Raw genomic sequence first — 25,068 nt, 5'->3', positions numbered from 1 at the left:
AAGGTATAAATATATTAATAGGTTCCTTGAGCTTTTCATTTAAGACAAGAACTCAGAGTAAGTTTCTGAACATAAACATAGAAAGAGGGTACAGTTATTAAGAGGAACACTCTTAATTTTATAGTAACAATGTATTAAATTTTATATAATAACACACAGCCAAAAGCTTTAGAAATTCACTGCCAGATATTCTGATGCATTATCCTGAAAACACATCTGATACACAGCACTGACATATAACAAAGTATGGCATTTATTTCACAGGGAGAAAAGATAAGTTTCATCCCAAAAACAGACGTACTGGATTCAGCTTTGATTATGTTTTACAGATATATATTAAAGATAAAAAAGAAAAACAAGATTTACCCTGAAAATAAAAGTCTTATATATATGTATAATCCATTATTAATACTCTTTATGCTCTTATGATGTGAAACACTTAGAAGCTTTTAAACTCCAGAAATGTTGATCGGTTAATCTATTTGGCCTTAACATATTCTAAATTCCCTTTCGAGAATCACATTAATGTTTGCAGACCAGCAGTCCAATAGGGATGGAGCAATTCTATTTCTTTTTCTTCTTCTTTGGTGGTTCATCCTCAGAGCTGCTCTCCGTGCTGGTGCTGCTGCTACTGGAAGAGCTGGAATCTGAGTCTGAATCGGAGGATGAGGAAGAGCTTGTGGAGGAGGATGAAGATGATGAACTGGAGGAGCTTTCATCCGTGTCACTGTCCTCCGAGGAGGATGAGGTAGACGTTTCTTCACTCTCCGATGAAGAATCACTGGCTGAACTGTCACTGCTGTTGCTACTGGAACTGGTTACACTCTTAGATCTAGTAGACAATGAGTAGTTAGATGCACGGGAAGCTGACGTTTAACAGAATAGTTAAAAGCAAGTGCACAGGGAAACTCCGTGCACACACTGCAGCTCTGTTGTGTGGGACTGCTGGATCTGCTGCACTAGGGACTGCATAACTGCAGAAGTCCTGCAGCAACCACAATGTCTTTCACTTTAGCAATTAAACTCTCCTGGACAGAGTTCAAGATCAGTGTTCCTAGTCTATTTATGCTCTAGAACGAATAATGTTAGAATAAAGTTGCAGTGTAACACCTGGGTTTACTGAAACCTCAGGCAGCATGGCAAATGTTTCATAATCTTTAAACCAGATAGACCTGATCAACAATTTTTTTTTTTTACCAGTCTAAGAATATTTCTTATTCTAATGTAAGAAGAGAGATTTTTAAAGTGAAATTATTTACTATTTCCAGGTATAAAGCCTCTGAGAAGTTGGAGAAAAAGGAGAAATGAAGGTAGTATGTTCTAGTTAGGTAAAGAGAAGAACATATCAGGAAATAAGGATGATACTTAATCATGAATTACAAACAAGAGACTTTAGGTCTACATTATTATTATTATTATTATCACTTTTATTTTTAAATTTTTCTTCCCATCCCTCCCACTAGTATTATTTATTATACATAAAAAACTCCTAAAGCCACACATACCTTTTTTTCTTAGTCTTCCTTTCTACATTCGTTTCTCCGATGCTGATAAATATGAGGGGGGAGAAAACTCCTGTTAATAGAGTGATTATACACAGCTCAGACAAACCCTTCAGGAGCCTCTCCAAAGTGTCTTACATTGGAGAAACACTTTGTTTTTCATGACATATACAGAGCCCACCATTTCTTGTTATAACCTGCACCCCCCAACTCTGTCTCTAAAAAAACCTTCTGAGTTACCATTACCAATATTACTATACAATTGATTAAAACAATACAGAGGGACACCTAGATGGCTTAGTTAGTTAAGCATCTGCCTTTGGCTCAGGTCACAATTCCAGGGACCTGGGATCAAGTCCCGCATTGGGCTCCTTGCTCAGCAAGGAGCCTGCTACTCCCTCTGTTTGCCATTCTCTCTGCTTGTGTGTGCCCACCCTCCCCTAATCCTTTCTGACAAATAAATAAAATCTTTAAAATAAAATAAAACAGTATAGAAATACAGTACAAATTTTAATAATTATTACACATCAAAGTAAATTTACTGGAAACACATCTCTTAATGATATTGATTGTTTTTCTAGTTTATGTATCCCTGGATCTTATTGCTAGGTTGTGACAAGGTTCAGTATTAATTCAATTCCTGTACTTAATTTTTATAGATTTAACTTAAGAAACTTTCTTAACCTAAACAGGTAGATTGAAATAGAGTTTTGTTGTAGGAGTGTCACTGTTTGAATACCTTCAGTGACAGGGTGCACTAGTCACAAAGATGTATGATTAAAAAATACTTTTATTTATTTTTATTTTTAATTATTATTATTATTTTGGGGGGAAGGGAGAGGGAGAGAAAGAATCTTTTTTTTTTAAAGATTATTTATTTATTTATTTATTTGACAGACAGAGATCACCAGCAGGCAGAGAGAGAGGAGGAAGCAGGCTCCCTGTGGAGCAGAAAGCCCAATGCAGGGCTTAATCCCAGGACCCTGGGATCATGACCCAAACCGGAGGCAGAGGCTTTAACCCACTGAGCCACCCAGGCGCCCTTTAGCCGAAATCAAGAGCCAGATACTTGGCTGACTGAGCCACCCAGTCGTCCCTAAAAAATACTTTTAAATTGGTAGCCCAATTAGATCCTTTTTCAATTTTGTTGGGGAAAAAAAATTACAAAAGAATTTGCTCCTCTCACTCTCTGCCTGCCTCTCTGCTTACTTGTGATCCCTGTCTGTCAAATAAATAAATAAACTCTTTAAAAAATATATTTAGGGTGAACCATGAGAGAGTATGGACTCTGAAAAACAATCTGAGGGGTTTGAAGTGGCGGGGGGGGGGGGCGGGAGGTTGGGGTACCAGGTGGTGGGTATTATAGAGGGCACAGCTTGCATGGAGCACTGGGTGTGGTGAAAAAATAATGAATACTGTTTTTCTGAAAATAAATAAATTGGAAAAAAAAAACTAAAAAAAAAATATATACATATATATATATATATATATATATTTAGGGGCGCCATATATATATATATATATATATATATTTTTTTTTTAGGAAAAGAAAAAAAAAAAAGAATTTGCTCCTGGAACACCTGAGTGGCCCAGTCAGTTAAGTGTCTGCCTTCAGCTCAGGTCATAATCCCAGGGTTCTGCGATTAAGTCCTGCATCACACTTCTCGGTCAGTAGGGAGCCTGTTTCTCCCACTGTCTGCACTCCCCCTACTTGTGTGTTCTCTATCTCTCTCTCTGACAAATAAATAAATAAAATCTTAAAAAAATATTGCTCCCAATAATTAGAGCTATCCACTTTCTTAGTACAAACACCAGTATTTTGAAAAACATCTAAGTTTCTACACAGGAGAAAAGGGGAAGTAGGAAAAAAAAAGAAAAGGAGAATGAGCAGACAAGTTCTTATACAAATTTATTTTTGGAAAAATTATATATGAAAGTTGATGACTTAGAAATTGATAACCTATCTATTCCTGCATAACCTTTGAAGAGCCATCACGTCCACTAATTGTGAGACCACTGCCTTGCAAGTTCCCTTGTTTCAGATACTATTATACAGGTAATGTATTTATGAAGATGCTGCTTCTGATCTGTAGCACTGAGTACATCTGGCATCTTCCTCTTTCACTTTCTCAAACATGCTTACTTAATTCATAGCAATTTTAAAAGCTTTATTTAAGGGGTGCCTGGGTGGTTCAGCCGTTAGGCATCTGCTTTCAGCTCAGGTCATGATCCTGAGGTCCTGGGCTCAAGCGCCGCAACGGGATCCCTCTTCTGGATCCCTCTTCGGTGGGGAGTCTGCTTCTGCGCCCTCTCCTCCCAGCTCCTGCTCCGTCTCCCTATCTCTGTCTCTCTCATATAAATAAATAAAATCTTAAAAAAGAAAAAAGCTTTATTTATGGGGCACCTGAGTGGCTCAGTCAGTTAAACATCTGCCTTCAGCTCAGGTCATAAACTCAGGGTCCTGGGATCCAGTCCCGCATCAGGGTCCCTGCTCAATGCGAAGCCTGCTTCTCCCTCCCGCTGCTTGTGCACTTTCTCTCTCAAATAAATAAAATCCTAAAAAAAAGGGGGGGGCTTTATTCAAAGGACACAAAAGAGTATACAACAAATTTCCAGTTACTCTCCTATCCAGTTCTCCTAAAAAGGAGCCACTGTTACGGATCATTTCTGTTTCCAAAAAAATTCCATTATTCCTTTTCTTCTTTTTTAACATAAACGACTGCATATTATATACACTGTTCTCCATGTAGTTTATAGCCTTAGTTTAAGTACCTTGGATACTTGTCTTGGATATCTTTCCACATCAGCTCTGAGAAAATAAAGGGAATAGCATCTAAAATGGACTTGGGCAACCCTGAATGGGAGCTGGCATACACTCCCCCTCCTCATCAGCAGCGGACCCCCACACAGAGGGCAGCACTTTGTTCTCAACAGGAAGAAGCTTACTTTACTATCTCAGCAGGAGGAAGGAAAATTTTCTTCTTGCCTTGCAATACAATAGCCCATTTGAAATTGCCCCAGTTGTCCAAAGAGAAGCTTAAACTCTCACTCTCCCCCAGCTGACTTTTGTTTCAAACAGCCCTTCCCAATTTCCTCTTTTCCTCGATAAAAGCAAGCCCCTGTCCTTTGTTCTCTGGACTTGCCCATGGTTTGCCAGTTTTCTTGTCCAGGATTGCAATTCCCTTGGTATTCCCCAATAAACTCATTTTGCTGGTAGAATAACTGGCCACTTTATCTTTATGGTTGACAATTCATATCATCTACCTCCTGGTATTCTGCTGCCACTTCACCAGCAGCTGAGTCAACAAAGCAAAGTGATTAAGAGCATGGACTGGCTGGTTCAAAAGTTTAATCTTTCCAGTTACTGGCTGTGTGACACTGATGAGTAACTCAACTTCTCTGGGCGCTAGTTTCTTCACAAGTAATATGGGGAGAATAGTACCTACCTTAATGGTATAGAGGTGAAGCTTAACTAAGCTAATACTTGTGAAAAGCTTAATACAGTGCCCGGCACATGGGAAGGACTCATTAAACATTAGCTAATATTATAATTGAAATCTGGATAATCACTAAGATACTTTTAGTCACTTCATAAATTCTATCAATTAAAAATATTCCTTTGAATATCACAGGTCAACATACCTTTGTTGTAATAATAATAATCTGTTTTCTTTTTCTTTTAAAGCTTTCTTTAGTTCTGCTGTTCTTGATGGCCTATGTAGGTATTTTCTTTTTCCTGTACATTCATAAGTCCAATGTCCAAATTCCAAGCATTTCTGACATCTTACATGTTGTTTATTTGCCTCACTGTGGAGCAAAAAGAAAAAAAAAGAATACAGGCCTTAAAATTTTGACTTGACATTTTCTACCCTGAAAAGCATAAATAATATGAACATTTTTAGGCCAAAAATAAACATAATTTTACATTTTAAATTGTTTACTATGTTAGATTTAGTCACAAGGCAATACAGTAGTCAAGAGCATGGACCTTGAGAGCTAGACCAAACTAAGTTCGAATCTTTATTTCCTAATTCCATTCCAGTAACAGCAGACTAGGTAACTAAGACCAACTCCTCAGCTTGGAAATAGAAAAAAACAGTCAAAACATTTTTTTTTTTTAAAGATTTTATTTATTTATTTGACACAGAGAAAGAGAGATCACAAGTAGACAGAGAGGCAGGCAGAGAGAGAGGGGGAAGCAGACTCCCTGCTGAGCAGAGAGCCTGATGCGGGACTCGATCCCAGGACCCTGAGATCGTGACCTGAGCCGAAGGCAGAGGCTTAACCTACTGAGCCACCCAGGCGCCCCCAGTCAAAACATTTTTAACAATCTGCTTGCGGTATCAAAGAACAATGGGGTGAAGAACAACCAAGCCAAGATATAGAAGAAAATGGAAATCCAGAGTAGTCAGCTCTGTATTTAAGTTAATTCTTGGGACGCCTGGGTGGCTTAGTGGGTTAAAGCCTCTGCCTTCGGCTCGGGTCATGATCCCAGAGTCCTGGGATCGAGCCCAGCATCGGGCTCTCTGCTCCGCGGGGAGCCTGCTTCCTCCCCTCTCTCTCTCTGCCTGCCTCTCTGCCTACCTGTGATTTCTCTCTGTCAAATAAATAAAATCTTTAAAAAAAAAAAAAAAGTTAATTCTTACACTGGGAGTGTTTGCCCAACTCAACAGGGTAAACCTCACTTACAACAATTTAGGGAGACAAACTATGTATTCAGCATTAGGTCTCTGAAGAATCATACCCTAAGAATAAACCAAATGTATAGAGAATACAGCCCAGCTTTTAGTTATCTAGGAGACTAAGTAAAAAATCATAATCCCTCATCCCTGATACTGGACTCAGATGCAACAAATAAAAGACAAACATGAAAGAATTGGAAAGGAAAAAACAAAATGGTCATTCCTCACTTATGACTTATTATGTACATGCAAATCCAAAATAATCTATAGGCCAAAATATTTTGAAATAATTAGAATTCATAAGTTCAGCAAGATTTTATATTGGGATGGGCAAACTGTAAAGAGTCAGATAGTAAAAGTTTCAGGCTTTGCTGATCAGGAGGCAAAATTGAGGATATTATGTAGGTACTTCATGACAAGAGAGAAAACACAATTCCACAGATATTTTATTAATAAAAATATTTCACAGAAAACAGATTTAAAGGATGCAATTCATTTGTAGAACATTCCACTCATTTGAGGTTGAAAGTTCATGTTTCCTATCAAATTAATCATATACGTACACATGTAATTAACATCCTTAACCCACAGGCCCACAAGAACAAGCATCAAGCAGGATTCAGTAGACAACCATTTTCTGAGCTCTATATTAGATATAAGGTAAACAAATAAAAATCAATAGAATTTCTATATAATAAAAACATTTAAAAAGAAATTTTTAAAAAGCGATATTTATAATTTCCTAAAAAATATCAAATACCTAGAAACACATCAAAGAAAATATGTACAAGACTTCTATGCACAATATAAATATTACTAAGAGAAATTAAACATCTAAGCATGTAGCCACATAGAAAAATATACCATGTTCATAGACTGGAAAACACAATAATCGTAAAAATGTTCATTCTCCACAAACTGATCTACAGATCTATGATCTATAGATTCAACACAATGCCAATCAAAATCCAAACAAGTTTTTGTTTATTTGTTTGTTCTGTTAGCAAACTTATTCTAAAATGTATGTGGAAATTCAAAAGGCCAACAGCCAAAATACCCTAGTAAAGGAACAAGTGGGGAAGCCTTGGGTTAAAAGACACTGACTTACGGTAAAGCTCTATCAACTAAGAATGTGAAATTCTAGCAAAGATACACAAACCAATGAACAGAACATAATGTCCAGAAATGGACTAATGTATATATGAATGCATGATTTATGACCACTATGGTACTGGAGAGCAGTGGGGGAAAGGACATATTAGTGGTGCAGGGACAACTGATTTGCATATGGAAAAAATTACAACTAAACTCTACTCTTGGGGCACCTGAGTGGCCCGGTTGAGTGACCAGTTCTTGATTTCTGCTCAGGTCATGAACTCAGGGTCCTGCGATCAAATCCTGCATTGGTCTCCATACTCAGTGGAGAGTAGGCCTACATACTCAGTGGAGAGTTGGCTTGAGGATTCCCTATCTCCCTTTGTCCCTCCACCTGTTCATATTGTCTCTCTCTCAATAAGTAAATAATTCTTTATTAAAAAAAGAAAATAGGGAAAAAAAAAAAAAGAAAAAAAAGAAAATAGGGGCACCTCGGTGGCTCAGTGGGTTAAGCCTCTGCCTTCGGCTCAGGTCCTTATCTCAGGGTCCTGGGATCGAGCCCCACATTGGGCTTTCTGCTCAGCAGGGAGGCTGCTTTCCCCTCTCTGCCTGCCTCTCTGCCTGCTTCTGATCTCTCTCTCTGTCAAATAAATAAATAAAATCTTTTTTAAAAAAAGAAAAAAAGAGGGCGCCTGGGTGGCTCAGTGGGTTAAGCCGCTGCCTTCAGCTCAGGTCATGATCTCAGGGTCCTGGGATCGAGTCCCACATCGGGCTCTCTGCTCAGCAGGGAGCCTGCTTCCCTCTCTCTCTCTCTGCCTGCCTCTCCATCTACTTGTGATTTCTCTCTGTCAAATAAATAAATAAAATCTTTTAAAAAATAAAAAAATAAAAAAAAAAAAGAAAACCTCTACTCTCCATCATATGCAAACATTGATTACAGACTGCTCAAGTAATAAATGTCTTAGATGGTAGTATTAAAAACAAGTGACATGGGGGTATCGTGAGTTTCAGCCCTATGTTGGGTATAGATATCACTTAAAAATAAATAAATTAGGGGCGCTTGGGTGGCTCAGTTGGTTAAGAAACTGCCTTCGGCTCAGGTCATGATCTGGAGTTCCAGGATCAAGTCCCACATCGGGCTCCCTGCTTGGCAGGAAGTCTGCTCTCGCTCTGACCTCTCCACTCTCACACTCTGTCTCTCAAATAAATAAATAAAATTTTAAAAATAAATTAAAAAAAAAAACACTAAAAAAAATAAGTAAATAAACTTACAAATAAACAGTGACAGGGGCCCCTGGCTGGTTCAGGTGGTAGGGCATATGACTCTTGTTCTCAGGGCTCTGGGTTTGAGCCTGACACTCGGTGTACAGATTGCTTAAAAATAAAATCTTAAGGGACGCCTGGGTGGCTCAGTTGGTTAAGCAGCTGCCTTCGGCTCAGGTCATGATCCCAGGGTCCTGGGATCAAGTCCCACATCAGGCTCCTTGCTCCGCAGGGAGCCTGCTTCTCCCTCTGACTCTGCCTGCCTCTCTGTCTGCCTGTGCTCACTCGCTCTCTCCCTCTGTCTCTGACAAATAAATAAATAAAATCTTAAAAAATAAAATAAAATAAAATAAAATCTTAAAAAAAAAAAAGACATATTTGACTTAAGAATTCTTAAAAAACAAAACCAAAATACTAATAATCATTTTTTTAAAAAGCTGTTAAGTTAGACTATGCTAAAATTAGTAATTTCTTTTCATTGAGGCACCTGGGTAGTTTAATTGGTTAAGTATCTGGCTCTTGATTTCAGCTCAGGTCATATCTCAGGGTTTTGAGATCAAGCCCCATGTCAGCCTCTGCACTTGGCATGGAGCCTGTTTAGGATTCTCTCTCTCTTCCTCCTTCTCTTAAAAAAGAAAGCAAGAAAGAATTTATGTTCATCAAAATACACTATGAAGAGAGTAAGAAGGGAAGCCAAGACATGGAGAAGGTTTTACAAATCAGTAAGAACATGATAGATCATAAAAAAAAAAGATGAAATGGAAAATGGAAAGACTGGACAAAAATGGGCCTGGGAAACACAAGTTAACACTACACATATAAAAAGTTATACTTTACTAATCAAAGAAAAGCATATTAAAACCCCCGGAAAGGGGCATCTGGGTGGCTCAATCAACCAAGCATCCAACTCTTGATTTTGGCTCAGATCATGATCTCTGAGTAATGAGATCAACCCCAGAGTCAATCTCTGAGCTCACTGTGGAGTTTGCTTAAGACTTTCTCTCTTTCTCACTCTGTTCCTTTCACTCCTGCATACATGCTCTTTCTTTCTCTAAATAAATAATTATTTAAAAAACAAAATAAAACAAAAAACCCAGAAGATACTACCTATCACACACCAGGAAGACTGAAATTAAAAACTGGCAACAGCAAATGTTAACAAGAATACACAGCAAGAGGAACACACATCCACTGTGGGGATGAACACAAACTGGTAGAACCATTTTGAAAAAAATTTACCATAGTTGAAGAGAAGCACACTCTATGATTCAGCAATTCCACTTGTAGAAATTTATACAATAGAAATCAATGCAGTGCCGCCTAGGTGGCTTAGTTGGTTGAGTGTATGACTCTTGATTTCAGCTCAGGTCATGATCTCAGGGGTGTGAGATGGAGCCTTCCAGTGAGCTCTGAGCTGGGCGTGGAGCCTGCTTAAGATTCCCTCTCTCCCCCTCCCTTTGCCCCTCCCAAACCACTCACCCCCACCATGTGTGCATTACCAAAAAAAAAGATTTTTTTAAAACAGAATCAATGCACAGCTATACCAGATAACATGTGTAAGAATATTATTCTTGGGTGCCTGGGTGGCTCAGTCAGTTAAGTGTCTGCCTTCAGCTCAGGTCATGATCCCAGAGTCCTGGGATCAAGCTCCGCATCAGGCTCTCTGCTCAGTGGGGAGCCTGCTTTCCCCTCTCTGCCTGCTACTCTGCCTACTTGTGATCTCTCTCCCTCTGTCAAATAAATAAATAAAGTCTTTTAAAAAAAAAAGAATATTATTCTTTATGTAGCTCTTAAAATTTCTGAAATAACTATTTTTTTTAAAGATTTTATTTATTTATTTGACAGAGATCACAAGTAGGCAGAGGCAGGCAGAGAGAGAAAGAGAGAAGCAGACTCCCTGCTGAGCAGAGAGCCCGATGTGGGGCTTGATCCCAGGACCCCAAGACCATGACCTGAGCTGAAGGCAGAGGACTAACCCACTGAGCCACCCAGGTGCCCCATCTTTTTTTTTTTTTTTTAAGATTTTATTTATTTTATTTGACAGAGAGCACAAGCAGGCAGAGAGGTAGCCAGAGAGAGAGGAGGAAAGCAGGCTCCCTGCTGAACAGAGAGAGCCCAATGCAGGGCTCAATCTCAGGACTCTGGGAGCATGACCTGAGCCGAAGGCAGAGGCTTTAACCCACTGAGCCACCCAGACGCCCCTGAAATAATCTTATAGAAAATATGCAAGTACAGTTCAAAGCACCATATTTCCTGAACTATTTGTAAGTTGTCAACCTAATGACCCATCAACTCACAGTATTTCATTGCATATTTTCTATATACCAGGATATTTTCCTACATAACAATGTAACCATCAAAATCAAGAAATTAATATAGAGGGGCGCCTGGGTGGCTCAGTGGGTTAAGCCGCTGCCTTCGGCTCAGGTCATGATCTCAGGGTCCTGGGATCGAGTCCCGCATCGGGCTCTCTGCTCGGCAGGGAGCCTGCTTCCTCCTCTCTCTCTCTCTGCCTGCCTCTCTGCCTACTTGTAATCTCTCTCTGTCAAATAAATAAATAAAATCTTTAAAAAAAAAAAAGAAATTAATATAGATATATTCCTACTATTTAATCTCCAGATCCCATTTATTTCATCAAATGTCCCAATAATGTTCTTTTTTTTTTTAAAAAAAAGATTATTTATTTATTTATTTATTTGAGAGAGAGAGAGAGACAGTGAGAGAGAACATGAGAGGCGAGAAGGTCAGAGGGAGAAGCAGACTCCCCATAGAGCTGAGAGCCCGATGCGGGACTCGATCCCAGGACTCCAGGACCGTGACCTGAGCCGAAGGCAGTTGCTCAACCAACCCCAATAATGTTCTTTAGAGCAAAACCCAGTTCAGCATTCTGTTGCATTTGTCATGTTTCTTTAGTTTCCTTCTGCCTAATGAATTCCTTAGTCGAGTCTTGTTTTTATGACCTTGGCAATTTTGAAGGTTACAGGCCAGTTATTTTGTAGAACGTGCTTCAATGTGAGTTGCTTTCAAGCTCACTTAGGGGGCTTTCAGTAGGGAGCTGCGGTTCCCTTCCTCTTGACCTCTCCATTGGGCTGCTCACAACATGAATTCCCCCAGAGGGAGTGACCAAGACAACTTAAGAAATCAGTCTTTTATAACCTAATTTTGGAAATGACATGCCATCATTTTTGCTGTATTCTATTGGTTGCATAGACCAACCTTAGTATAATGTGGGAGGAGACTATACATGAGCCTGAATACCAGGAGGCAAGGATAATTGGGGGTCATCTTGGAGGTCAACTACCACATTTGATATCTCTACATGATTAGATTCAGGCTATGCACCTTTGGCAGGAATGTAATAGAAATGTGCTGTCCTTCTCACTGTATTGCTACCAGGTGACACAAGACTGTAATTCATCTTAATACTGTTGATATGTACTTTGATATCCCTTGATTAAGGAAGGTCTACCAGAGTTTGCATTGTAAAGTTCCTTTTTGTCTTTTGTAATTGTGGTGGTTTTAAATTTATGTTCACATTAATTCTTTGATACTCTTCACTTCAAGAGGTGGAGCCCTAATGCCCTTTACCCTGAATGTAGCTTGGACTTAGTGTTTTGGTTTAACAGAATAAAGCTGAGTGATGGAGTGTGACTTCAAAGATGAAGTCATGGAGCTGCTATGTTAGGCAGATACTTAAGCAGCCTCTAGGGAGGCTCAGGAGGTGAACAGCTGAGGCCTCCTGCCAATAGTCCTGTAAATGAGCCATCCTGGAGAAAAATGTTCCAGTCTTGGTGAATGAAGCCTTTAGATGACTGCAGCCCCTGGCAAAATCCTGACCAGGACAACAAGGGAGAACATGAGTTAGAACCCTCAGCTAAGTCACTCCTGGATTCCTGACCCACAGAAACTGAGATAATATTGATTGTTAGAAGCTACTAAGTTTTGGGGTGATTTGTCAAACAACTCTAAATGAAAATTAATATAACTATTAATAACTACTTTGTGGGTCGGTATTTGATATTATATAAATACCCAGCCCATTAAATTTTTAGTTCATTTATTCATCTATCAGTATGAACTCATATTTTTCTATTTCACTCCATGAATTTTATTCAATGAGTTATAGTCCCATTACCACCATTTATTTTGAATTGTCCTAGATATGGTCAGTGGAAGGGAATCCTTTTAAGCTAGATTGTGTGTTCTTCTGACATGGCTCCATTTTGGGGGCACTTTCTTGCTTTCTGGTACAACAAAAAATTTCAGATTCATCTACTTTATCTGTCCCAGCCTGAAATCAGACTGATGGAGCCCTGATGATATTTAGAGTCACGTCCTCTTTCCACTTAGGCTCTAACACTTCTTATTAAATTACATGTTGCTTCCCCTATGTAGATGTTCTCTTCACTAGGGTGACAACTTATGCTAAATTGCTCCTGTGCGGACACGTTCCTCTCACCTGGCTTGGGATCTCACATCCCACACTAACCCTTCCCCCCCAGTGGATGCCCTCCACAGCCTCCTGACACTGTAGATCACTTCACACACTTACGTGGATGCCCTTCTAAAGTCACTTTGGCCCTAATACTCCAATACCAAGTCAACCTTCTGCTTGAAAGCCTACCCTGCTCTACACTATTTAATGGCTTTAGGCATGACTTATGCAAGAAGGGAAGAGAAAGAACTCTAAGAATATTTGTAACAGCATAACCTGTAATATCCTCAAAACCAGAAATAACACTGAGGTAGAATGGATAATTTGTGGTACAGAATATAGCGAAATACTTCATAGTACTGAAAATGAACAAACTTTACAGTTTTAACTTATATGGATCTTACATATAAGAAGTCAGATTATGCAAAAGAATCCAAATTGTCTGATTCTGTATATGTTCAAAGACAGGCAAAATTAAACTCCAGTGCAGAGTAAGATGGTAAAACCACAAAGAGAAGCAAGGAAACAATTACCATAAATGTTGGGTCACTGGTTCCCTTTGAGGAGGGAGAAGGTCATGATTGGGAAGGGCCTTAAGGGCTGCTGGTATATAGGCCATTTTATTACTTGACCTGAGGGAAGTCACACGCAATGTTCCCTTTATAATAATTTGTTAAGCGTGCCTGGGTGGCTCAGTGGGTTAAAGCCTCTGCCTTCGGCTCAGGTCATGATCTCAGGGTCCTGGGATCGAGCCCCGCATCGGACTCTCTGCTCAGCGGGGAGCCTGTTTCCCCCTCTCTCTTCCTGCCTCTCTGCCTACTTGTGATCTCTGTCTGTCAAATAAATAAATAAAATCTTTTAAAAAATAATAATAATAATTTGTTAAGTGGCATAGTTATGTTGTTTAAACTTTTTGTATATGTATTCTATTTCACAATAAAGATTTTTAAAAATCTCTTTCAGTACATAGCTGTAGGCTCTTCAGCAAACTGATTTGGGAACCTTGGTTTCTCTTCTAAAAGATGTAGTAAATATCTACTTTACTAGGGTACTGTGAGAATTAGTTGAGACCATAGCCACGGCTTATATTTACTCTGCCAGGAATTTAGCTAAGTATTAATTATGCATAATCACATCCAATCTCCATAACAACCCAGTGAGTTTGAAAGCACTATCCCCATTCTATAGACGAGGATGTGTATATATTATTGTCATTCTACATATTAGGCTAATCAATTGTCTGGAATAATGATACATGGCACTTTAAATTTTCTCATAACATGGTTACACGATGAGATGCTGGATTCTTAGTGCTGACCTACAGCAGTCACCTTTTTTTATCGTTAGTGAACACATAATTGGTATTCAGTAAATGTTTGTACAATGAATGCTGGAAAATGCAAGTGTTTAAGAGAACACATTTTGGATTGTGGGACAGGTTCTGTAATCCTGACAATTAATTTAGTTTTAGTATCTGTCCAAAATTTAAACTCATCCTAATCTGAAAAAATGTTACAAGTAAAGAACTAAGGCTATGTCAGTAGATACAGTATTAAAAGATAATAAAGAAGACTCAGCTTTTTGTTCAGTAATAGTTCTTAAATTTCAGCAAGCAACTCCCAGAGCCATGATTCTAATTTCAGACCTTATCTGAATATGTAATGTCAGAGCAAACTTTTAAGGGCATCAATAATAAAACACTCTATGGCCTTAATATTAGCTTTTGAAGCAAAAAGAACCACTAACATATTTAACTTACACACAATTGTAAAATGCACCCCAGAAATAATAAATTCAGAAACATCAAAGATGTTTTTTACACCTATAAAAGTATAAAATCATGATTCTCATACAAATACATATAAAACGAACACGGGTCAATCTAATTATTAATTAAAGGAACAAGTAAGATGGTATAACAGGTTCAAAAGAGAATTCAAAGAACACACATATATATGCAATTATGCTGAAAGGAATTTACAGATAGCTAAAAACTAGTTAATAGCCACATTGCAAGAATCAACTGTACTGTGTTTTTATGGGTAAGAATATTTTCTACCAGTATCCTATTCCTTACAGTTATAAAATAGCTCAAAGACAATGATGCATAGGCTCTCATAGAGTCACATAGCCAGGAAGAGTCATTAGACAAGATACCTAGCAATCTTTGTTTTGAAATCCATTGCAAAGCCTTTCACAATATTTCCTAAAAATGAAACTATGATTGGTATGGAGGGAAGCCTCTCAGAATCAAGGAAATAAAGTCTTCTCCAACTCATAGGTTGTTTCCCCAATATTAAGAAACTTTATTTTTTAAATCGATTTTATTTTATTTATTTTAAAGATTTTATTTATTTATTTGACAGAGAGATCACAAGTAAGCAGAGAGGCAGGCAGAGAGAGATGAGGAAGCAGGGTCCCTGCTGAGCAGAGAGCCCGATGAGGGGCTTGATCCCAGGACCCTGGGACCATGACCGGAGCTGAAGGCAGAGGCCTTAACCCACCAAACCACCCAGGTGCCCCTCGATTTTATTTTTTTAAAGATTTATTTTAAAAAACGAGAGAGAGAGAGCATGAGGGCAAGTTTGGGGACAAGGGGCAGAGGGAGAGAAACTTTTAAGTGGATGCCCCACCTTGTGTGGAGCCCAATGTGGGGCTTGATCCCACAACCCCATGAGATCATGACCTGAGCTGAAATCAAAAGTTGGAGGCTCAAATGGCTGAGCCACCCAGGCAACCCAATATTAAAAAACTTACAACTTAAGGGCGCCTGGGTGGCTCAGTGGGTTAAGCTGCTACCTTCGGCTCAGGTCATGATCTCAGGATCCTGGGATCGAGTCCCGCATCGGGCTCTCTGCTCAGCAGGGAGCCTGCTTCCTCCTCTCTCTCTCTCTGCCTGCCTCTCTGCCTACTTGTGATCTCTCTCTGTCAAATAAATAAAAAATCTTTAAAAAAAAAAAGAAACTTACAACTTAAGATAAATAATTTAAATAAATAAACATAAATTTAAAAAGCAAATAAATAAACAAATTAAAAATATTATCCCCCAGCACTGTGGAGTTTTCTGTAGCTATAAATAGAATATTCACAAATATCTGAATTCCTTTATGATTGACATGTTTTAACCATTAATTAATCACCCCTAAAAATAGTGATCTTCCACAGGGAGTCTGAATGAAGTAGACTTATAATTTCAAAATAAACAAGATTAGCATTTCTTTCTAACCATTTGGACACCCTATTCACAATATTCCATTTCTATATCGTAAGCTAAGGCTCAAAGAAGTGCTCTAATGGGACAGACTTTTTAAATGAAATCACCTTTGATACCTAAAATAAGAGGACATGCCTGCATAATGATGGTCTATTGTTGGCAGAGGGACAGAACAGGCACTTTGCATATGTTCTTAACTGCTGGTAAGAATATAAGTCGCACCAACTTTCTGAAGGGCCATTTGGTAACTACAAAAAAAATCTTGAAAATGTACATACACACACAAAAACAAAACAAAACAAAAAATACCATCATCCCAAGACAGTATAAATGATGATTATCTATGTGGAAAATCCCTAGAAATCTAAAACAGAGCTAATAGAACTAATAAATGAATTTAGTAAAGTCATACAAGATCAATATACAAAAGTCAACTCTATTTCCACATACTAGTAACGGACAATTGAAATTTTAAAAATGCCACTATAATACTTAGATATAAATCTGGTGAAAGTTGTTCAACATCTCTACACTTAACATCAGGGAGATAAGTTAAAAACCTTTAAAAAATGAGTACATTTTAACACACACATTCATGGGTCAGAAAACTTAAGACTGTTAAAGGATCCATTCTTCAAAAACTGATCTATAGATTGAAAGCAATCCCACTGAAATCTCAGCAGTTTCTTTTGTGGAAATTGATAACCTGATTCTAAAATGCATACAAAAATACAAATAATTTAAAATAGTAGCAAAAACTGTGAAAAAGAACAAAATTGGAAGACATCACTTGATTTCAAGACTTATTACAAAGCTACAATTATCCTGACAATATGGTGTTCACATAAATAAACAGATCAATGAAACAGAATGGAATCCACACACACGGACAGCTGTTTTGTGACAAAGGTGCAAAAGAAATTCAGTAGAGAAAAATTCAGTAGTCTTTTCAACTATTGGTACTGGAACAATTAGATTGCAATGTGCATAAGGACAAACTTCGAAAAAGTCTGCCAGTTTCCATAAAGATTTCTGAAAAAGCTACTGTGTGGTCAAGCAATCTACTCTTAGGTTATTTACCTAAGAAAAAGGGAAAACTGAAGGCACCTGGGTGGCTTTAAGCCTCTGCCTTCAGCTCAAGTCATGATCCCAGGGTCCTGGGATCAAGTCCTGTATTGGGCTCCTTGATCAGTGGAGTTCTGGTACTCTCTCTCCCTCTAAGCTTACCCCCCCCACCCCGACCCGGGCTCAAGCCCTCTCTCTTCCTCTCAAAAATAAATAAAGTACTTAAAAAACAAGAAGAAAAAGGAAACCTAAAGTTTACATTAAAGATTTTAGAAGACCATATGGGCAGGGCCCCTGGGTGGCTCAGCCACATTAAGTGCCTGACTCTTGATTTCAGCTCAAGTCATGATCACAGGATTGTGAGACTGAGCCCATGTAGGGCTTGGGGTGGGCATGGAGTGTGATTAAGATTCTCTCTCCCGGGGCGCCTGGGTGGCTCAGTGGATTAAGCCGCTGCCTTCGGCTCGGGTCATGATCCCAGGGTCCTGGGATCGAGCCCCGCATCGGGCTCTCTGCTCTGTGGGAAGCCTGCTTCCTCCTCTCTCTCTGCCTGCCTCTCGCCAACTTCTGATCTCTGTCTGTCAAATAAATAAATAAAATAAGTCTTTAAAAAAAAAAAAAAAGATTCTCTCTCCCTCTCCCTTTGCCCTCCCCCTATGCTCTGGCATGAACTGTCTTTCTCAAAACCAAACCAAACCAAACCCCAAACTATACATGAATGTTTATACCACTTTTATTAAAAATAACCCCAAACTGGAAACAATCAAAATGTCCTTCAAATGCCAAATGGGTAAGCTGGTATAACCATATGATGGGACACTGTTAGCAATAATTAAAAAAAGAAGAATGCACCACTAATACATGCAAGAACTGCAGTGAATCTCAAAGGAATTAACTGAGTGAAAGATGCTGGACTCAAAGGTTACACGTTTATTCTATTCATACAACATTCTGGAAAAGGTAAAATTACAGGAACAGAAAAAAATCAGTGGTTTTCAGAAGGTGAGGTAAAGGGTTTACTTACAAAGGCTCATGAAGAAGTTTTTCATGATGAAATTGTTGTGGGGGCGCCTGGGTGGCTCAGTGTATTAAGCCTCTGCCTTTGGCTCGGGTCATGGTCTTAGGGTCCTGGGATCAAGCCCTGCATTGGGCTCCCTGCTCCATGGAAGGCCTGCTTCCCTCTCTACCTCAACCCCTGCTTGTGCTCTCTCACTCTCTCTCTATCTCAAATAAATAAATAAAATCTTTAAAAAAAACATGACTACAGGTATCTGTCAGAATTCATAGAACTGTACATTAAAAAGAATACATTTTGGGGCCCCTGGCTAGCTCATTTGGTACAGTATGCAACTCTTGATCTTGGGATTGTAAATTCAAGCCTCATGTTCAGTGGAAAATTACTTAAAAATTAAAAAAAAACTTAAAAAAAAATAAAGAGGTGTCTCAGTTGGTTAAGCATCCAATTCATGATTTAACTCAGGTCATGAACCCATGGTCATGAGCTAGAGCCCCACATTGGGCTCCCTGCTTATTGGAGAGTCCGCTTCTTCCCCTCCCTCTCCTTTTCCCCTGCTTGTGTGCTCGCAAGCATGCACACGATCTCCCTCTCTGATAAACAAAATCTTAAAAAAAAATTCTCTCTCCCTCTGCACTCCCCTGCCCCTACCTACTCGTGCACACGTGATCTGTCTCTCTCTCAAAAATAAATACATACAGGGGCCTCGGTGGCTCAGTGGGTTAAAGCCTCTGCCTTCAGCTTGGGTCATGATCCCGAGGTCCTGGGATTGAGCTCCACATCGGGCTCTCTGCTCTGTGGGGAGTCTGCTTCCTCCTCTCTCTCTGCCTGCCTCTCTGCCTACTTGTGATCTCTGTCAAATAAATGAATAAAATATTAAAAATAAATAAATACATACTTACATACAATGAATTTTGCTAAACGTAAATTAAACATCAGTAAACCTGATTTTAAAAAGTATATAGTTAACCCAGAAAAATGGATATATGCAAAAATTTAGTTGTATATTTATTATAGGAAATACAAATGGTTTACAAGAGGAAACCTGCTGGAAGCTACTCTAGCAGTGAGCTTAATGTATATATACAGCTTAATGTATAAACTTGGGGTATCACTATGCTGTGCAACTGAAACATAACATTGTGTATCAACTATACTGAAAAAAAAAAAAAAAAGAAAAAAAGAAAAGTAGACCTAACTCTCCCAACAGCAAAGGAAATGTTATTTCCACTACCATTTTCCAATAATAAAAAGTTATTGTTTATCCATAAAGAACACTACGAGGCTATTTAAAGTATAAAAATAGCCTGAAAGGTTATACACTACAGTGTAAAAACTATTACCTTTCGGATAGTGTTACAATATACTTTTTCATTATCTGTATTCTCTAACTTTCCTACAATGAACATGGACTGTATGTGAAATCATAAAACAAATAGTAAAAGATATTTTTCAGGGCGCCTGGGTGGCTCAGTGGTTTAAAGCCTCTGCCTTTGGCTCAGGTCATGATCTCAGGGTCCTGGGATCGAGGCCCACATCAGGCTCTCTGCTTAGTGGGGAGCCTGCTTCCCCCTCTCTCTCTATCTGCCTCTCTGTCTACTTGTGATTTCTGTCTGTCAAATAAATAAATAAATAAATAAATCTTTTTTAAAAAAAAAAAAGATATTTTTCAAAGGAACATATAACTAAGGGATATATGAGAATGCTAAAGGCCTGTAAGAGAAATATTTAAACCTAATATAAATAAATACCCTACCAAAATAAGCTGAGGCTTATGAAAAGTGTCAAGAACAACAAAAATTATTTTGTGTTTTAGTTACATTTAAAGCACAAAGAACCAAAAACAAGATAGTTCATTATTTGGGGTGCTAGGCGAATACATCACCAATGTTAAGCTATAGGCTGAAAGTACAAGCAGGATTATTTTTATTTTGCTTTAGTCTTTACTCAAACACAATGATACACAGAATGAGAAGAGTAGAACTGAACCCCAAGACAGTGAGGGGTGAGTAACAGAGTACTTTTATTCACTCTGAATGTTTAACTCACAATGGCCCAAGTGACTGCTCCACAACATACCAGAGATTTTCCAGGTGAGTTGATTATACTGCTGCTTGTAATCTGAGAGACACTGGCAAAAAGGAATGGTGCTGAAAGACTAGGAATAGGCAAATGCAGTTCTGATTTTCAAAGTCGGGGGAAAGGAAGATTCCACAAACCAGACCAATGAACTTGATATTCATTCTAGGCAGAATTCTCGCTGGATTTATTAAATCCATTCAAAAAGAAAAGCCCTGATCACTAAGCATCAGATCATTACAGACTAATACCCTTACTGGCTTTTGGGAATTTGTATTTCCATCAGGCATCCTGGAAAGTCTTACAATACCCTTGTGAACAAAACAGAACAATTAGATCAGCTGAACATCATGGACAAAAGACTACTTTTTTTTTTTAAAGACTTTATTTATTTATTTGACAGACAGAGACAGCACAAGCAGGGGGAGCTGTAGGCAGAGGGAGAGGGAGAAGCAGTCTCACTGCAAAGAAGGGAGCCTGACTCGGGGCTTTATCCCAGGACCCTGGGATCATGACCTGACACAAAGGCAATTATTTAGCCCACTGAGCCACCCAGGTGCCCCACAAAAGACTGCTTGATGGGTTGAAGTAAATGCACAGAGAGGTATCCAGTGATGGCCTGAATGATTGGTCCTCAGTTGGGACTTGTTCAACATTTTATAAATGACTTGGAGGGCAATGATGTGCCTATTTATCCAACCTGCAGCTGACACAAAGCTAAGAGGGAGGAGTAATACAAAGGATAACCAAATCAGGATCCAAAAAGGTCTTGACAGGCTAGAACTCAATGTCAAATCTAACAAGATGAAATTTAACAAGGGTAAAATTAAGTCTGACTCTTAAGTCCAGAAAACCAATACAAGTACCAAGACAGGGGAAGCTTGATTTGATGGTAATTCAAGTGGATAACACCTAGCATTTTTAATTGACTGAAATCACAGTTTACGTCCAAAGCTAGGAAGTCAGAAGTGAGCAGGGCTTAAGCTTCATAAATATTTTCCTTTCAGTTCAACATAAACTTTTGATAGATACGAAAAATGTAACAGACTACTTCAAGAGGTAAGTATGTCTTTCCTGGAGGTCCTCAAGCCAAAGTTAGATAATTCTCTTGGATGGTGAAGACACAGTACTGGAATCCAGTGGAAGGTTTAGCAGAAGAAATGACCCCACACAGTGCCAAGATTCTATAATCTACTCACATATAAGTAGATGTAATTACAATTTACAAACAGAAAGTAAGTTCATTTCAATTGATATAAAGTTAACTCCCTGAAAGATCGGCTGAATAGGAATTTCAAATTTAGGCTCTCTCTTTTTTCTCTTTTATTGCCTCCCTTTCCTCTGTTAGTCCAAAGACTCTTACAAAGAACGATAACAGTACTTTCTCACTTCTCATAACTAACTTAAAAATAGTTTAAAACTTATTATGGAAGGGGCGCCTGGGTGGCTCAGTGGGTTAGGCCGCTGCCTTCGGCTCAGGTCATGATCTCAGGGTCCTGGGATCGAGTCCCGCGTCGGGCTCTCTGCTCGGCAGGGAGCCTGCTTCCTCCTCTCTCTCTCTCTCTCTGCCTGCCTCTCTGCCTACTTGTGATCTCTCTCTGTCAAATAAATAAAATAAAATATTAAAAAAAAAAAAAAAAAACTTATTATGGAAGTAGGGGCGCCTAGGTGGCTCAGTGGGTTAAGCCTCTGCCTTCAGCTCAGGTCATGATCTCAGGGTCCTCGGATAGAGCCCCGCGTCAGGCTCTCTGCTTGGCAGGGAGCCTGCTTCTCCCTCTCTCTCTCTGCCTGCCTCTCTGCCTACTTGTGATCTCTGTCTGTCAAATAAATAAATAAAATATTTTTTAAAAAAAACACTTACGGAAGTAACATATGCTTTTTATAAATAAAACTAAAACTTTGTGATGAACATAAAATGAAAAGTAATGGCTCCTCTCCCACTCCAAAATATTCTCCAAACTCTACCAGACTCCCCTAACTTCTGAAAGTTTCCTTCTCGAACTCTATGAGGATTTACTCTGAATACCATGACTACTTTTATTATATGCCATTTGTTTTCTTGCCAACAAGACCAGAAACTCCTAAAGCAAGATTTCTTTTACTTCTGTGTAGCTCATGTAACAAATACAGGCATTCTATAGAAAAACAACATTCGTTGAACTTTCTGATACTTTTGAAATGAGATATAAAGATATATATATATATATAGATAGATAGATATAAAGTCTTTCACTTCATATTTAAGTGGACATTGCTTGTTTTTGACATCCTAGTATTTATCATCTATCTAACCTACTTATCTAGCTCACCATTAGTTTATAGAAATCCATCTGATCGTGCTGGAAAAAGAATGCTATCTGACAATCAGGGCATCACAATCCCATAGACATGATTCAACCTACACAAATGAGATACCATTAAATTGAAAGTGAGAGGATATAAAGGACCAAAATATAGTGCAGCCATCTTGGAACCAAGAGAATGAACCTAACCTATCCAAATATGGAACTAACACCCAAAAGAACAAACCTGGGAGTAAGAGTCTCTGGTGACATAATCTAGCACACCTATTATGTATTATATTCACTCCATTCTTGACTTCTTGACTTCTTCTCTTCCACCAGGTATACTACCCTGACTCTCTAGGTCTTTATCCTGATGCTCAAGGAACTCTTTTCATTAGGTTTGAGAGGTAGAATCTGATGGAGAGAAGAAAAGGAAAGACAACAAAAAAGAATAAAAAACAGAAATGTAGAAAGAAACATACACATATATATGCAAGTAGACTAGGAGTGATATATCATGGACTTGCAAATGGTAACAGCATGAAATGCTAAGAGAATGACTGTTCAGGTGTGCAGGTTGGTAGAAGAAAAAGGGCTTTACAGGAAAGGGACATGTGGGTTGGTATCTACATTACACATCAATGGTAAACCTCTTGTGCCACTCTCTCTTGGTCACTAACCACAATGGCCAGCTTTCAGTTTTTAAAAACGAAACATCTTGGGGAGCCTAGGTAGCTCAGTCAGTCGTGCAGAGGACTGGATTTCAGTTTAGGTCAGTATCTCACAGTCGGGGACCAAGCCCCACTTTGGGCTCCAATGTGTAGCCTTTTTAAGATTTTCTCTCCCCTCCCCCTACCTCTCTTTAAAAAACCCCCAAATTAAAGTTTTTTCCTGTCTGAAAGTAATTATGCCACTGTCTGATGCTCTTTCCCCAAATCCTCTCATGATTGGCTCTTTCCTCACACTTTCAATCTCTGTTCAAATGCCACCACTTCAGAGATGCCTTTCCAGTCCAACCAATCTAACCTGGGCCTTTCTTTCCATCACCTCTTAATTCCTTCAAAGCTCTTAACACCAACTCTATTTACTTAAAATGTTTCGTTTATCGACTCTTTACCAACGTAATGTAAGTTCCCTGAAAGAAGGGATTCCTGTCTTGAATACTTCTTTTTCTTTATACCCAAATTCTGGCAGAGAGCGAGATAGTTAATAAATTGTTATTTACTGAAGAGAATGAGTGGTAGAAAGTGAGAAAACTTGGGAGGGTAGTCAGGCTGTTCCTAGAGGCGATAGGAAGGGGACAGGAAAAGCCAGCTGCGCTGGAGACTGCATAGGGAGCTGAAGGCTTACGTCGTTGAGAGTGGAGGGTGCCGGATCAGGGCTTCAGGCTTCCCTTGGCCACCCGTATGTGGTTGGCTGGGTGGGCAAAGGGGCATACGCCACTTAGTGCCCAACTTCTGGGCGTCCGCTGTGCGAAAAGCAAACGCTAGGCTCTCTTCAGAACCCAACTCCCACCCTATAACCTAGGTCCCGCCCCATGAACCTTACGCAGTCGTCTTCCACGCAATCACTAGCCCGTGGACACCAAAGTTACCACCCGGGCCGAGCCCCTGTGGAGCAGCAACAAGTGAGAAAAGACCACCCTCCGCCCGTCCACACAGAAGTTCCCATACCTGCCCCGCATTCCCGCCTCGGCTCACCCGCCGGCTGACGCGTTTCTCCCCGCCCCCAGCCCGCCCCGCGGCCCTACTTGGGCCCTCACTTACGCCTGTCTCCGAGCTATGAGCCGATGCATGGGAGTCGCCATCTTAGCGCGGCTGAAGACTGCCGCGCTGGGTTTTGGGAAACTCCTCGGAAGGGGCGGGGACTTGGAACCCCGCGTCCGCCTGCCTGGGCGGAGCCAGTGCGGCCTGGAAGGCTTCTGGGGCAACTTTTGGGCTAAGCAGTGGGTGGGTGGGTGGTAAGTCTTGTTTCCTGTGTGTGTCTGTAGTTTAAGAAAGAGGAATAAGGCCGGTTGTCTTACGTGAGCGGGCTTTTGAAGGATGAGTACAGGTACACAGTGTGAAGAGGCAGAGAGAAACATTCTCAAATGAGGGAAATACATGTACATGTATACATAACCGTGAATAAAACTGTGCAGTGTTCAGGAAGTAGTCTGGAAAGCAAAGTAAAAAGGAATGAATTGAGATTGGGACCATAAATTAAAAGACTGACTTTAGTAAACCATCTACTGCAAATATATTAATTATTTCTATATTTATGTATTTCGTAGGGATGGTATAAGGACTAAATGACACTATGTAACTAAAGCTACTTTGTCTACTGGAAAAAGATTACACAAACATTAACTATTTTAAGATATTTTAGCATTTAGTGGCAGATCATGGAAATTTTATTCCCTTAAATCCACATTCTTTGAACCATACATAAATT

The 25,068-nt window shown here is 39.3% G+C and overlaps 1 protein-coding gene across 2 annotated transcripts; it reads right to left on the bottom strand.

Annotated features, from left to right (window-relative positions):
- Positions 1–97: 97 nt before the first annotated feature.
- ZCCHC10 (zinc finger CCHC-type containing 10) lies at positions 98–24,459 on the bottom strand. 2 transcript variants are annotated; one of them, XM_044227708.1, is made up of 4 exons: positions 24,402–24,459; positions 5,145–5,309; positions 1,506–1,547; positions 98–832 (listed from the first exon to the last, which is right to left on the bottom strand). In XM_044227708.1, exons 1-4 carry the CDS (start codon positions 24,440–24,442, stop codon positions 565–567), a joined length of 516 nt encoding a protein of 171 aa, XP_044083643.1. In that variant the 5' UTR covers positions 24,443–24,459; the 3' UTR covers positions 98–564. The 2 variants fall into 2 exon arrangements, with proteins under 2 accessions (XP_044083643.1, XP_044083652.1); XM_044227717.1 differs by lacking the exon at positions 24,402–24,459 and adding an exon at positions 24,309–24,354.
- Positions 24,460–25,068: the final 609 nt, after the last annotated feature.

This window comes from Neovison vison, chromosome 1 (genome assembly GCF_020171115.1).
Source record: "Neovison vison isolate M4711 chromosome 1, ASM_NN_V1, whole genome shotgun sequence".
In the NCBI taxonomy this organism is placed as follows: domain Eukaryota; kingdom Metazoa; phylum Chordata; class Mammalia; order Carnivora; family Mustelidae; genus Neogale; species Neogale vison.
This window is presented reverse-complemented; position numbering and strand designations above follow the sequence as displayed.

Coding starts and splice junctions, on each gene's coding strand:
- ZCCHC10 (XM_044227708.1), bottom strand. CDS start 24,442: ATGGCGACTCCCATGCATCGGCTCATAGCTCGGAGACAGGC. Junction 5,310..24,401: donor CTCATAGCTCGGAGACAGGC/GTAAGTGAGGGC, acceptor TTTGCTCCACAG/TGAGGCAAATAAACAACATG. Junction 833..1,505: donor AGGAAGACTAAGAAAAAAAG/GTATGTGTGGCT, acceptor ATTGTCTACTAG/ATCTAAGAGTGTAACCAGTT.